At 35.4% G+C, this 16,106-nt stretch overlaps 1 protein-coding gene across 1 annotated transcript; it reads right to left on the reverse strand.

Moving 5' to 3' along the window:
- Positions 1-2,446: 2,446 nt before the first annotated feature.
- On the reverse strand, positions 2,447-5,174 carry LOC133785810 (uridine kinase-like protein 3). The gene is made up of 8 exons (XM_062225024.1): positions 5,076-5,174; positions 4,591-4,660; positions 4,185-4,303; positions 3,879-3,975; positions 3,524-3,603; positions 2,921-3,115; positions 2,756-2,839; positions 2,447-2,458 (listed from the first exon to the last, which is right to left on the reverse strand). The coding sequence occupies exons 1-8, from the start codon at positions 5,172-5,174 to the stop codon at positions 2,447-2,449; spliced, it is 756 nt and encodes a 251-aa protein (XP_062081008.1).
- Positions 5,175-16,106: the final 10,932 nt, after the last annotated feature.

Genomic DNA, 16,106 nt, shown 5'->3' on the forward strand with positions numbered 1-16,106 from the left:
TAAACAAAATTTATATATGTACCATACTATTCCAACCATAACAATAATAAAGAGCACTATATATGCTTGTGTGCATATAAACATAACTGCATGATGTAAGATATATATAAGATCCAATGGCCTAGAATCTAGATGACACTCATATTATATGTGTTCAAGGCAAACCTGTGATTAGGCTTACTAAAAAAGATGCAATAAAGAGCATAAATGGTTGTGCCAATTCATTAGTCTGAAATAGTTTGAGCTATTAAATAAAGAGCATGACTATGTATTTAGACTAAGTCCAACAAGCCATAAGAAACTCATAAAAGAGCAACACAAATAGAACACCACAATAAACTAAGCTACAAAAATCAGTAGCAGAGTGTGCTTTATGATCGAAGCCACTGCCAAAAAAAAAAACAGAGAGAGAAAACACAACAGCCTAAACTTGGAAGTTTTATTAACCAACAGTTCTGGACCAAAATCATTGTCAGAGAAGGATCCCTTCTAGTTATGAATCAAATACTATTTTGCAATATCAAGAGAGATATTGACAATCCCTTTAACACAATCCAAACCCAAACACAAATAGAGATATTGACACCTAGAATAAACAACCAAACAAAAAGCTATTATGCAGCATGTCTGTTTTAGTAGCCAGGATAGCTTTTCCCAAAGAATAACTGCTGTCTTTGTAGACAGAATTGTACAGTAATGGACAAATACACAATTGATCAAGGTATTGGGCTTAAAGGGTAGACAAAAGTTAATTATTTTATCTCCAAAACGATTTGTAACCACTAACCAGTAAAGTACATATGCTATAAATATAGAGAGTGAATGTATTAGAGAGTAACAATTCCACTACAATGACAGTAAACAAAATGCACTTAGAATTGACAGTAAAAAGATGGAGAGACAAAATAAAACTATATTCATTAATGGTTCAAACTTAACATAAAGAAACATATTCCAACTCAAATGTCCAAAAAAATCATCATTTTCATGTGATTGAAATTAATTGGAAATGTTTATCACATTAAATAGAAATAAAAAAGAGGAAAAATCAATAAAATGCGTGTTACATATCTAAAACCAGAAAATGACATTGAATTGAACTTACTTTCTGCTGCTTCTCCAATTCTTTTCACAAACTCAGAGTTTACAACACTAATGTACGTTTCCTGGCCTAGACACCACGAGTTTAGATTGTTTATTCGAAGGTTCCACATGCAACTATTTTCTAAAGAAATCAAAATTGCTGTCCAAGCTCTGGGAAAGACCTGTAACCAGTTGAAAAATCATTCTGTTAACAAGACATGATTCACTTCTGACAGAATATGGCTCTTGATTAAGGGAATTCTGGTGCAACGACTCAAGAAAATATGAGCTAAATATTAAGCTAACTAAATGCAATGCTACAGAGCACACACCACCAAAAAATATAAAGAAACAAAACAGCAATAGCAAAATCAATCAGCAATAGCAACATCAAATGTCAAAATAAAGTTACATATTATATTGTACTAAGATAAATACACTTGAATAATAAAAAAATAGAAAAAAAAGTATTAAGCATGCTTACGTGTCTAAGAATAAATCTGCTAAAGCACTGCGCTTGATATGTTCACCCTTCATGGCAACATCTGTGAAAATAATCTGATCTGGTTGTACACCTCTTTGAACAACATCTGGAACACCAATAGTTTATCATAGAGGTTGATTAAAAAATGGAATCATAGAAATACGTTGATTAAAAAAGGAAAGACAATCATAGAGGGAATCAAAACCTGCTGGCCATTGTCTCCTTCTCTGTGGATTAGAATTTTCCCAATCTTGATTCCCTTACAACATGCTCTCAGAGCATTCTCCATACTCTCACCGCTGTAATGACAAGAATAAGTGTGCAATGAGAATATATCGAATTAGTACATTGTGAAAAATTACATCTTTGAATCTTATTTTTTGGCCCAAGAATAGAAATCCTCTAGAGTTTGCTTCCAAATATAAAATTTATATGAAAAACTGACAAAAAACACATGCCACAATTGCTTTACGAAATTACATCCTGATTATAGACACACCACATAATCTCTTACAGAAATCTACACCAGTATACACGGAGTCTGCGAAAGACAGGAGATGTAAATTAGCTATCAGCAATTACAGTTTCAAGAAATTGGACTCTCTTAGCGAAATCAAAATTAGAAAAAGAAAACAAAATAATGAAGGTATCATCTATACAGCATAAACTAACTTTAGTCTTTGAACAGCAAACATGCATATGAAGCATGGGTCCTAAACTGTCATATTAGGACAGTTAATATTAGATTTTCCTTTTTAGAGATTTGTAGTTCTGACAACATAATGCTTTGCTTTTCTAATATGAGTAGTGGCACTTAATTGTTGAGGCTAAACAGTTAATGCCCTCACATTCAGACAATAAGCTAATGTTACTCATATGCTAAAAATTTTCCTGTTTAAAAAAAGAAAAAAGGAAAAGTTACAATATGATAAGTAATTTTTCACATATAAGCTGAAGGAACCCATTAAAAATGAAAACAGAAAACTGAAAGGGACAAAGAACTAAAAAATTCCATTTGACTGTCAGCTTACCAGTTGGAGTGACCACCTATTTTTCTGTAAATGGCAGATGTCCCAGACCATGCTCAACGACCTGGTAATAATTTCAAGATCATTACTCATTGACTAATCCCATTCTCAAAATGCAAAACCATAAATAAACTTTATATTCAAAGAAACAAATACTCACCAAACGAATCAACCGATCAGAATAAAATACAAAATCATGCTTCGTTGTTTGTGAATCACGTATGAGGGTATGCATGCCCCGTATCTGCATGAGTCAACCGGTAATTAGTGCCATAGAAAGTTGCTGAAATTACATTAATAACAGAGAATGAAGCTTGCCAGATACCTGAAAAGTTGAATGTCTAACGTATAAATTAGGATATATTTTACACAAGTCATGTTGGCCAAGCTTTGTATGGATGTGTTTTACAATAACATCAATAGCCACGTGATTATCTCCTCCGCGAGGAATAATGATGTCAGCATATTTTTTTGTAGGAAGAATAAAGTCATCAAATGCAGGCTTCACAAACTTTGAGTACTGCATTTAAACAAAAACATTTTAAGAAAATGAAATGGTGAAAAATGTAGCCTACTTTCATCAGATTATTCTCTCATTTTCATATGATCAAGTACCAGAGACTAATAGTGAACCCTCAACCCTATCGAGTGGAGATTTTGCGAAAGGGAATGACATAAATGATTAAACAACAAGAGTTAATCAAATAATAAGAGCACACCATCCGTCACAAAGATCACTTTCAAAAACAACACTTTGACATTTCTAGCTACTAACAAGTAACAAAACATAATTACCACCAGAGTTGCAGTTTCATCTCCTGAGGTATATTCATTGATACTTTAAACTTAATTGAGGCCCACAAATTCAAAGATATAATCTCTTGGCAATAAGAATAATGATTACAAAATTACATGAATAGTTGCTAACCTGATCAAGAACTGTACCAATATCCCTGTTTTTCTCTACTGTGTCACGCCTTATCCTCCTTGCTAAACGAACATCAGCATCTGCACTGAAATTTTTTCAATGTGAAGTGCCTCAACTTAGTAACACTATAAAGTGACATATCACGACATCCCATAGTTAATGCAGAAACTATAAACGAAATCATTATATTAATTGAATCTCAAATGTAATGGTATAATACTGAAAAAATTAGAAAAAAAAATAGTCAGATAAGCATCTCAAGACCACATATTTGTAGTAGTAACTAATGAAAAGCATCAGAAATACAGAGTAAGAACATCAAGTAGCCTAAATGATAAAAAAGAAAATAAATGACCTGTATCGACAAATATCTTCATACTCATCAACTCTCGAACACGGGGATCATGAAAAATGAGAATGCCTTCCAAAATTATCACATCTGAAGGGTTTACCTGCACAGCATATGCCGCCGTATTGTTGAAGTAAGGGTCCTCTAATTCAGAATTCTAATAGAGATAAGAAACATAATGATAATTGCAAGCATGCACATACTGTAATTACTGAATAACTTTAATTCTCCTATAACTTCTCTTTGGTAAGACAAGTATAAGAAAACAAGAGGCAATTCATTAGACCAACATGTTAAGAAAACAAAAGTTACCCTTCTAGGCGGGAAGACATTGTTTTTGTAACTCTTGAAGTCATAGTTTGGAATATCTACTGCTTGCCCATTCCTCAACTTATCCATAGAAGCTAAAAGTTTCTCATTATCAAATGCATCTGACAATAAAAGCAATTTTACATCAAAAGACATGAAAGAGACAGCATGCACCATATAGGAGAAATATGGTATTAGAAACCAATTCTAATGTGCCCCACTAAATGGCTAAAAATATACTATATTTTTGTGAATTTTTAGCAAGATACAGGTATTAGAAACTGTGTACAAATGGACACTAAATTACATAAAGTTTAATAGCACAAACCTCATTGCTTGGTTTAAATGCAGTCAAACACTATATAATCCTAGAAAAAATATAATGTGACTAAAACAAAAATTCCCTCACCAGGATGATCAAAATTGTATTCATGTACTCTTGCATGTTCTTCTGGTGTCAAATCATGGTAAAAAGAATCCTGAGAAAGCATAAACAAAAGTATTATAAGAATGATGTGCAACACATATACACGGATATTTTTATAAATAAAAGCTTCCTAGATTTTACCTCAAGCATAAAATGACATAAATATTAGAAAATTTATGAAACAAATAAACATCAGAAATATGGATTTCAATTTAGTTAAACTTACCATCATAAACCAGAAAATCCACAAGTACCCAAAAATGTGCCAAAAGAAAAATCAACTTAAGAATCAACACAAAACTATTTTAACCCTTGAGCTGAGTGTTACCAATTTCAGCTCATAAATATAATTAAATTTCTTACAAGCAAATAAATCAATGAGTATGTTTCAAATCAATTATATTCAAGTTGAGAAAACCAGAAGCCTAGAATCATACAAATCATGAAAATTTTCATGATGAGATTACCTGGTTAACAAGAACAACACGCTGGTCATGAGGCTGCTGTATAATCATATCACAAACTGTAGTCTTACCAGATGTTGCTCCACCAGCAACCCCTGCCATGCAAATAATAATGTGATATCTAGAAGAGACTACAGAAGAACAAGCTTCTTCCAACAATTCTTCTTCCTAAAAGAACGAAAACCTTATGCGCCAAGACCATAGTATAGCATATAGAAATACAAGAGGCTACCAAAGAAACAAAATAATGAATTTTTAAAAAAGCTAAGAGTGGAAACAATAAAAATTTTAAGAACCACATAGATAAGAAGGTGAACTTTTGGGAAGATATATAAAATATATATATATATATATATACAAATCTTTTGTAGGGGGACTATTTCCCATCCTGGTCATTGTGTAGGTCCATCCCTAACCACAGCATAATTTTTCCCTCAACTTAGGATGATATCTATTTAGTAAAGAAAAGTGAAGTATTGGCTGCTTGTACGTGTTCCAATCCAAGTTTAAAGGCATATTCGTGATATATATTAAAAAAAAATTAAAAAGAAGAATGTCGTAACAATGTAGTTTTCCAATCCAACTTTACCTATGACAAAAGGTTGCATAAGAATGTTATCTGTAGCACAGGTTGTTGGTTGGTCCACATTTGAATGCCTTTCCTGCAGACCGTTCATGTGAAATCCAGAAAAATGAACCCCTGAGGAAGCTTCTATTAAGTCTGCAACTGATTTGGACTCCATGCCCATAGACCTACCCCATAAAAGATACAGCGGTATATGAACAAGGTTATGCAATTAAGAAAATGAACAAACATAAATCATTCTCAAGAAAAAAAAAAAGCACTTCATGTCTAGCAATGTGAATCTTGAGTCCAACTGATGGTTCGATTGAGTATAAGTTTTTATGAACCATTAACCAACTCGGCTATTGAACAATCAAATTCAATTAAAAAAGATGGTCAAGTCGCTTGATCAGAAGTGGGATTAAAAAACAATACCAAAGGGTACCCACCTAGCGTTATAGGATCTTAATCTGGTAAACAAGCTCGAATTCAAAGACTTATTACAATGGACATAATATATCATCTTAAAAGCTCTGGCTTTATATGTTAGTGGCAGTGATTGATCAAAACAAGCAACAACAACCCAAATGGAAATGCTATCTCAGTTACATGTACCAAATCAGTATTCCAAATGCTTCTAACCCAATAATCCACACAACCACAGTCCAAGTACCGACACCACCGTGTCGCAAACGACACCAAGTTCCGTGTAGCAAGCACACCAAGTTGCGTGTACCGACAGAGCATGGGATGTTGGATGCTATTGCAGGGGCACTTTAAGAATGGGATGTTGGATGCTATTGCAGGGGCAAACACAGCATTTAGAGACTTAGCAGCATCAGTGGCATCAAATCCGAATATATTATCCCCTATTGGACAATATAAAAATAGGTCCCCAAATTAAGATCAAGTGGCAGTTAAAAGAGATTGAGTCGATTGGGCAACTGGGTATCAATTTCACTAAGAGTACAATCAAACAAAAATATGTTAAATTACAAGCTAAACCCATGAAAATTTCACACAATCCAACGAGAATAAGATGAGAGATTACCTTTACGGTGTCAAAGGGATGGCCAATGGCGACGGTGGAAACTCCAGTGAGTAAGTCGGCGACGTACTACTTGTAAGCGGGAGTGTCCCCCATCTGAAAAGGCCCTTTCTATCTGTGACTGAACATCACTGCTGCTATCATGGTCTCCTCCAATATCGAAGATGGAATTCAGACCACACCTGTTTCAATGGTTTGGTCCGAGCTAGGGAAAATGAGACAGAGAGAAAGAGATGGTTTGGTCCGAGCTAGGGAAAATGAGACAGAGAGATGGTTGACAGAGAGAAAGAGATGAATTCTTCAGTAGGGAAAATGAGAAAGAGATGAAGACTGAGATAGAGAGAGAAAGAGACGAGGACTTCGGTCCGAGATGGGGAAAATGAGAAGGAAAATTTGCCTCCTTTTTTTTCTCTTGCTGCTTTTTTTTTACCTTGTCGCGTGTGACTTTAGTCATTAACTTTATATATACAATAACTCTTTTTAAATAGTATTATAATGATGTGTTATGGTAATGGGTGTTTGGTGTAGTGATAAAAACTAAGTCTTAAAATAATTCAAATAAAATATATTTTTCTCACATCATTTATGTAACACAATTAGCCAATATTAAAATTGATTTTTCTAAGGAAACATGGTAATCATAAGTATTTTAAATAAATTCCAAGCTTTTGTTATTTCTTTGTAATTTGAAAATAATAAATGGATTTATCACATATTTTTTTAGCTAAATAAAATTATTTTATAAAATAAAAATAATGTTTTGAAAGATTTAATCAACCTAGAAATTTTAAGAAAATAAATAATGGTAAGCAAAGCATGTTACAAGTCTATTAATTTTAAAACGATAGAAGTAGGACGTGTATAACTATCGTTTTTAAACACCACAATTACGCAATGTTCTCACGTATGCATGTTACATGCAAATTCACTTTTACATCCAAAATTATGTCTATTATTCAATCATGTGGTTTTTATAGAAAGATCATGCATGCAAAGTATGTAAAATGAGCATTATTCTTTTATGGCCTTGTGTTGCACAGGAGGCATTGGAGTGTTTCTAGGTTCAAAATGTGGTTAATTATTTGGATTTTTTTGTCATTCTGTTTTGAACTAACACTACCAATTTTAATTCTAGAACTTCTATTTTTTTCTAGAACGGAGCATAATGTATTGTATATGGTGTTGCACAGGAGGCATTGAAATGTTTCTAGGTTCAAAATGTGGTTAATTATTTGGATTTTTTTGTCTTTCTGTTTTGAACTAACACTACCAATTTTAATTCTAGAACTTCTATTTTTTTCTCTTGCATAATTTCCTAAGCAAATGATTAGATTCTATCAAGGGTTTTTTATTGGTTCTGTGGCACCCACTATTTTAATTTATTGAGTCATACCAAATACCTGATAGTACTTCAAGTTTATGATTTTCTCCATTTGGTTTCTATACCAAATACCAGTGGACTTGCTTACCTTAACTAGGTGAAAGGAGGGTGTGAATTCATATATCTCAGCTTGAATTGAAATTGGTCCATTCCTGCCTTTGATCCCTCCATTTTCAGGGACCCCTATCCTTTTTTGTTTGATGATATTTGAAAGAAAATGGTGATTTGGTGGCTGTTAAAGTGAAAATGGTAATTTCCATAGCATTTTTCTTGAAGTAATTTGTGATGCTAGATAATAACAATAAAATATTTCTTTGTTTATTTTTGCAGATGTGACAAGCGAAATAGAAAAGGATACTTAATTTTGAAGGCTTTGTGCTGAAAGTAGTAGAATATGTTGAATATTTAAGACTACTTGAATACTTAAAGAACATTTTGTTGTTGATGACAGTGTCGAATGTTGTAAACTAATTTTTGGATTTGTTAATACAATGTTGAATGTTTTAAACTAATTTGTGGATTGTTAATACAATGTTGAATGCGTTTACTTTTTGTTATTTGAAAATTAAGTTCATTTGATGATGCTAGTATATATTAGAAATGTAATTTTAATTATATAAATAAAAAATAAAAATATAATAGAATAAATTAGTGTTATATAAATGAATATATAATGAGAATTTAAATTTATCTAAATATTAAAATAATATGAAAAATGTGTTATAAAATCTATTACAATAACACTTTTTATAAGTAAAGAATTTTGTTATGCAAACTTCATTATATAACACAAAAAATGTGTTATAGTAAAGTGTAGTATAACACAAATTTATAAGTATTGAAATGTCTTATATAATCGACTATAAATAATATAATTAAACACTTATCTATTTATTAAAATAACACAGAAAAGTGTGTTATCCTTGACAGTATAATAACACATATGTATAACAATGATAAAGTGTTATGTAAAGTACCCTGACCTACGATAACATAGTTGGTCTTAACACATCAAAAAGTGTTATAGTATGTTTTGATAACACATTGTTGGTGTTATTAAAAACATTTTTTGTGCACCCATTAATTTTTAAAATTAGTTTTAATACTTTTTCTCAATATTTTTATGACATTCTTTAAATTCTTTTTTTTTGTTAGTTTCAATAATTTTATTTTATCTTGTTTTCATAATTTTTTTTAAAAAATAATGTATAATTTTTTAGAAATAAATTATTTCTTTAACTAGTTTTTATATATATTTTTTTTTAATTTTTATTTTATTTAAATATTTAAAAAATATATTATTTATATATATTTTTTAGAATATAAAAAGAAAAAAATTAGAAAAATGTGAGAATAAGTTGATCCAAAAGGAAAAGGAATAAGATATATGTGGAGGTTAGGGTGCATTTTATTATTGTTTTTGGTAATTGGATAATTTTCGATGCAATTATTATATATTGTAGTTATCATTGTACAAATTTTCAAGGAATGGAGAATAATTTACGAATGATAAAAATAAGATTCAAAATTGTTTATTGAAGTCATGATTGCTTTTTTTAGGTGCGTAAAAAGTAAGATGCTTGATCTATATTTTTTATTACATATTATCTCAATAGTTAAAAGATTACCAATTATAAAAAATTTACACTTAAAATTATTTAGATACCAAAAACAAGAAAAGGTGCACCGACGTGCCCCTAGCAGCCGCCGCCTAAGATATTAAATAAAAGAATTTGTCAATTCTGAACAGCATGAGTTTTACAGATTTGACTGCCAATTTGAAAGAATTAAGTAGCGCGCGGCGTTGTGATTGAGTTATAATTGATGGTATGGATTTATTTGCATAAGACAAACGCAGCTATACTCAAATATTTATAAGATAGAAAGATAGAAATAAAAAAGGATGCTTCTCTACACGAGTCAGAGAGAAATTACGATATAAAAAAACCTGCATAATTTCGGCAATATTATTTTCCACTCGACGATGCTGAAATCGTTAATATTTTCAGTAAAGATAGAGGGGTTTTTGAGTTATATATCCTTATGCTTAACCACCTTTAGGAATATAACATCTTTATATTTGAGTAATATTTATTTTTTTATTATTATTTTTTTTTACAATTTTAACAATACAATTACTAAAATAGTCTTACTCCTAAAAACCCTATATATCTTTTTTATATAATAATGACATATTTGGTATGGGATAAAGTAAATGTGAGAATGAGAATCTAATTTCTTTTTTATGTTTTGTTAAAATTTTAAGGGGGTAAAGTTAATAATTTGTGTGAACCACATATGTATTTTAAGGGTAAAGTGAACTATTTTGTACTCAAGAATTTAATATTACATTCATTCTAAGTCCCTATACATTTTCCAAGGCAACTCAACTACTCAAAACAAAAGTGTGTAGATAACGAAAATTCTTGGTTTTAACGATTTTTTATTTTTTTAATGTTAACTTTAACAGAATATTCTTATATTTAACTGTAGTTTGTAAATACTTAAACTTAAATAAAATAAAATAAATAATTAAAAAAATATATTTTTGAGATATTTTATAATGAAAAAAATTAATAAATAATTAAACATCTTAAAGTAGGATATTTTTGAGATATTGTACAATGATAATTATTTTAAAATAATAAATAATTAAACAAATTAAAATATGATTTTTTTGAGATATTTTATAATGATAATTATTTAAAAATAATAAAATTATTCGTTTTATAACTTAAATAAAATTTAATTAAACTTAAACTCACTTATTATATTAATATCATATTAAACATATAATATAATCTACTATGAATTAACAACAAATATATATTTTTTTAAAACTAGCAAGAAACTTAAATTTTAAATCCACGTATAATATTTAATATTACATTAAACATATAATATATAATCTCTTGTTGTCACTCCCAAATTAAAAAACTAGAACAAGCATAAACTTAAACAAAAATAAATAAATTATTTAATTAAAATAAGATATTTATTTGAAATTTATATGACATTAATATAAATTTAATAAAAATAAATAAAACTAAGCAAACGTGCATATTGCATGTTGCTTGTATCTAGTATATATATATATATATGTTATCCTCGTTTCTCCCCAAGTGTACGGATCCACATTCTGAGTCTGTGGGCCGCCCTACAGGGACTTAAAGCCCAGATCAGGCCCAGTAGATGAAGACAGAACAAACTTTGGCGGCCCAAGTCTCGGTAAAGCCCAAAGGGCATCCCGAAATAGAAGCTAGGACCATCGCGTTAGCGTGTTGCATACTCCCAGACCGCGTCATCTGGTGCCTCTCGGGATGAAATGAAGAGGCGTGGTTCCCCATGTCCGAAATTAGATCGGGACGGCTGTGGATGAACCCAGGTCTTGGTAAATGAACCGGGACCCTGGTAAACGAAGAGGGATGTAGGTAAACGGACCTGGACCTAGTGGCCAGGTTGGGCGAGATAAAGTGTCCCCGATACTGACATCACCCGAAGAAGTGTGGAGCTATGTTCCCATAGTTAACCTACAAAAGGGGTTACATCCGGAATGTACGCCGTCGGTTCAGAACTGTACTGCCACTACTCTGACGGATCATGTCCCCCGAATCTCCCTCGAAGCCCATGACACCCAGACTGAAGCATCATTCTGTCGTTAGTCTTATAGTGTGGTTATGCTTGGGCTGGCCCAATGGGCCTTGATTAGTGCATTTTATATATTACAATCCTTTGTATAAAACCTCCATCAGAGAGCAAATAATGTTTATACCCTTATTGGGCCCGGATTAGTCCGGCCCAAGCCTAGTGCACTCACTTGCCTATAGATATGAACAGTGGTGCACTGGGGAAAATGATCGAATTCTTCTTTGAGAAGCATACACTCTACTCAAATTCAAAGAGTTCATTACTTAAGCTCCTAAAAAGCTATAATACAATTGACTCGTGGACTAAGGCTTTTTAACGCCCCAACCACATAAAATCCTTGTACGATAATCTCTATTTATTACTTTCTAAGCTCTCTTATCTTTGATAATTCTAGTTTCCGAAAAACTCGGTAAACATTTTGATGCTTTCATTGAGACATTGAAGAAAGCTTGAGTTGATCTTGAACCCTGCTAACCAAGAACAAGGCAATGGAGAGCCACTGCCCAGTCAACCTCTTCCTCAGAACCAACCTGAGGACGCACCTTATCAGATGCCCCAGCCTGACGAGTCACAGAACGATGAAGGTGGGGCGGATTATGAGGAAGATTACTACGAGGAAGAGGAGGGAAATGAGGTGGAATACCATGATCTTGAAGCTGAGGATCCAGCGATCCCATAAGAAGTAGACCCTGACCAGGAGGACCTGGAGGTGACGAAACTAAGACAACAAGTCTTGGACAAGAGCCAGGATTGTTGAAAAAAAAAAGAAGCCACTCGACGGATGCAAGAATCCCTCCTGGCCCTGCAAGCTTTCATTGCCACCCAAGGGTTGGCGGCCAGTCCTTCAGTGGTTCCGCCTCCAGGAACACAACCGCCTGCCCCGCAGGCTAGGAATAACGTGTCCGAAAATACGAGGTCGATTCCTCCTCAAGGACAAGATCCTAAACAGGGCTCGCCTAACCTGGCTCAAGAAAAAGGGAAGGCCAAAGCAACCAACCCCGAGGGAAAAGAAAACCCTAGAGGAAAAATCCTCCCATTCAGAAAACAGGGCCCAACCCCTGCCCGCTCCCTAGGAGAGAGAAGGTGCATCCCATCCCAGGACGGGATCATCCGATCAATCTGCAAGGGATGCTCCCGCAGGGTACCAGGCCCCGGGCTGCCCCTAGGCAGACTGGACAGGAACAACTTTTCTGTCCAAGTGCCTCCGTGAATAAAGATCACCGAGGATGCCAACATGATGACAAGCCAAGCGCCCTTAGCATAGGGGACGACACGTCCCGAGTAGACCTACGCGACGGGCTGAACGCTCGAAAGGAGCGGGCCCGCAAGGAAAAGATCTGCCCTTAAGGAGGCGATTTGAGAAATAATCTCAACGACAGAAGGAACGAGAGGGTTCCCCTAGATGATAGTACGACCAGACAGTTCATGGAACAATTGGCTGCCTTAAAAAAGGTCACGGATCGCCTGGTCCGCAAGAAAGAGGGAGGAGATTCCGACTCCGAATAAGAGGAAAAGGAACCCTGCGCCAAACACATCCTGGATGTGGTGCTCCCCAAAGGGTTCAAAATTCTGAATCTACTCGCTTACACTGGGAACACCGACCCCATAGACCGTCTATCGCGCTACAATCGGTTAATGACAGTAGCCCACGTCTGCGACAACGGCAAGTGCCTCTTCTTTTCAATTACTTTAGATGGAACAGCGAAGGAATGGTGGAAGAGGCTCAAAGCCAGGATCCATCCAGTCCTGGTCTGGACTATAGTCGTCATTCCACAAATAGTTTGTGGCCGCCATGACGATGGATATGCAAATTAGCGCCCTCCTAACATTAAACAGCTTCCCACGGAGACTCTGAGGGCCTATATCCAGAATTTCACAGAGGAAGCCTCAAAAACCAAGGTGGATGATGGGCATTGCCTGGTGGCCCTACAATCCGGGATCCGGGCTGGGTCTCCCCTCTTGGATGACATGCAGCGCAGTAAGGTGGCCACCCTCAAAGAATTCATAAGGAAGGCACAAGGCTTTATCAACTGGGAGGAGCCCCGAATCCAGGCATTCGGATGGCAGCCGACTCTCCAGCCAAGTGCCCAAACATTTCTGGGGTATGGGATGTAGTATTCGGCCCCGCAGTATCTAACGCCCCCGATAGCTCCAGGATTGGCTGGTACGCCTGAAATGACTTTTTTCGCACCTACACTCTACGGTTCTACATCTTCCGGATACGCCCCGACCCAATCTACCCCCTTGCCTGGTTACGGGGTGGCGCCAGTCAGATATAGTGCTACTCCCGGAGGGGCCCAGCCGTCCCAGATAGGGGGGACTGAGACAAGTGTGAACCCCTCCAGGGGAAAGAGATCCGGGAAAGGACAAAACTGGTCTGAGCCCTCTAAGAAGGGCAAGAGGGGCTACGAGCCCCAATATTCAGAATACATCAATTTAGTGGATACCAGGGAAAATATATACCTGGCCATAGAGAGGACGGTTCATTACCGAAAACCCGCCCCCATGTTCAAAGGGGGAAAGAATCCAGGGGATACTAGCAAAAGGTGCGCATACCATTAGGAGGTGGGCCACATGGCCGAAGAGTATCGGCAGTTGAAGGACGAAATTGAGAATTTGATCAAGCTGGGATATCTCCACCAGTGGGTCAGGATGCCCGTGGGTGTTTTGGGATTGCCAGTAGTCCCCGGAAAATCCAAGATCCCGAGTGCACCTAGAGCGTACCCGCCTCCCCACGGAGGATACGCGACCGTCCTGTGAGCACATGTCCCTCCGGGGGCCCCGACTGTGCAAGCGCCCAGACTTGGAATTCCCTATCCTTCCGGAATCGTGCCCTCGCGAGTAGATGGTCACGTAGCCACCATCTCGGATGGGCCACATCTGGGAGGACCGTCTCAGAATGATCAAAAGCTCTACCTGAGAGAGCTTGACCACGACCAAGAGGTATGTGCCTTGGTCCAAGCACCGGCTCAATGCCTGAAGTTGATGAACCTCCCCATCACCTTCACGGAAGACGACGCCCGCAATGTCCATTTCCCGCATCATGATCCTCTGGTCATTGATGCCCAAATAGCTAACAAGATGGTGTCCTGAGTATTGTTGGACGACGGAAGCTCCGTCCACATTTTGTTCAAGCCAGCGTTCATCGCGATTGGCTTGACTGAGGTAGATCTGGCCACATACCCAACCCAGATCTATGGGTTCTATGGAGATTTGATACTCCCGATGGGAAAAATCTAGTTGCCCGTAACACTGGGGAACGAGATCCAAGGCTTGTTCAAATTTTGTACATTTGTAGTGGTTGACTGCCCCACCACGTACAACATCATCTTTGGTTGGCCCGCACTGGTCGACTTCGGGGTTATCACTTCCATCCGCCACCTCTGCATGAAGCTCCCCTACGACAACGGAGGAGTAGGAACAGTCTGGGGAGACCAGAAGAGCGCCCGGAAGTGTTTCCACGTATCTGCTTGACCTATTTATATGGTCCACGAAGAACCTCTTGAGAAGGAAAATGTCGATCCAGTCCCGCCACCTCCCTCGGCAAAACAGATTGTCTGGGAAGAAGACAAGCTGGACTTGCGGATAGGGGAGGATCGCGCACTGGAGCCCATGGAAGAAATTGAAGAGGTGAGCATCAGCGACACCGAATTTCCTGTTGTTTATTTATTCATGTGTTTGCAGGACTATAATTATGTGGATGTTGATTTTTATTTGACTATATTGTTAGGTTTGTTTGGTTTTGTGGAGTGTAATTAATAAATAGTTTTGTGATTTAGTAGGAATTGACAAGTTGTTGGAATGTTCTATATGCATTTTCGTTTATATTTTTTTTATCTAGTATATTACAATGTCAAAAATGATTTTTTCTTAAACAATACTTTTATGTTTATGTTAATGTTTTTGAGATGATTGATTTATGTTTATGTGGTATATATTTCTTTGAAATGTGTTTGTACTTTTGTTTTCTAGGGGTGGGTTAAAAAAATGAATTTCATATACGGGGTGGGTTAAAAGAATGAATTTCATTATATGGGGTGGGTTAAAAGATTATATTAAATATTAATGTGCTACTTTTCATATGGAAGTATAAGTTTTAAATTTTTTTTGTTTTCTTTTTTAATGGCTCAAGGGATTTTTTTAATAAAATTAGATTTAAACAATCCGAAGCCCTACATCTAAGTATTTTATTTATGCATGGTTAGCATTATTTGTTTGAGTATTATTTAATGTTGATAGTTAATCTAATCAATCCTGCTAAAATCTTGTAGATGGTTGCAGGTTTCTTTCATAGTTATCTCTATCTACTATTTTATTGTTTTATTATTTTACATTTATTAGCATAGCAATTAATGGTTTTATTTCTCTAGTGTTACTATTTTAAACTCACTA

This window comes from Humulus lupulus, chromosome 6 (genome assembly GCF_963169125.1).
Source record: "Humulus lupulus chromosome 6, drHumLupu1.1, whole genome shotgun sequence".
Classification (NCBI taxonomy): domain Eukaryota; kingdom Viridiplantae; phylum Streptophyta; class Magnoliopsida; order Rosales; family Cannabaceae; genus Humulus; species Humulus lupulus.

Coding starts and splice junctions, on each gene's coding strand:
- LOC133785810 (XM_062225024.1), bottom strand. CDS start 5,174: ATGGCAGGGGTTGCTGGTGGAGCAACATCTGGTAAGACTACAGTTTGT. Junction 3,976..4,184: donor ATGTCTTCCCGCCTAGAAGG/GTAACTTTTGTT, acceptor TATGCTGTGCAG/GTAAACCCTTCAGATGTGAT. Junction 3,604..3,878: donor GAAGATATTTGTCGATACAG/GTCATTTATTTT, acceptor ATTTCAGTGCAG/ATGCTGATGTTCGTTTAGCA.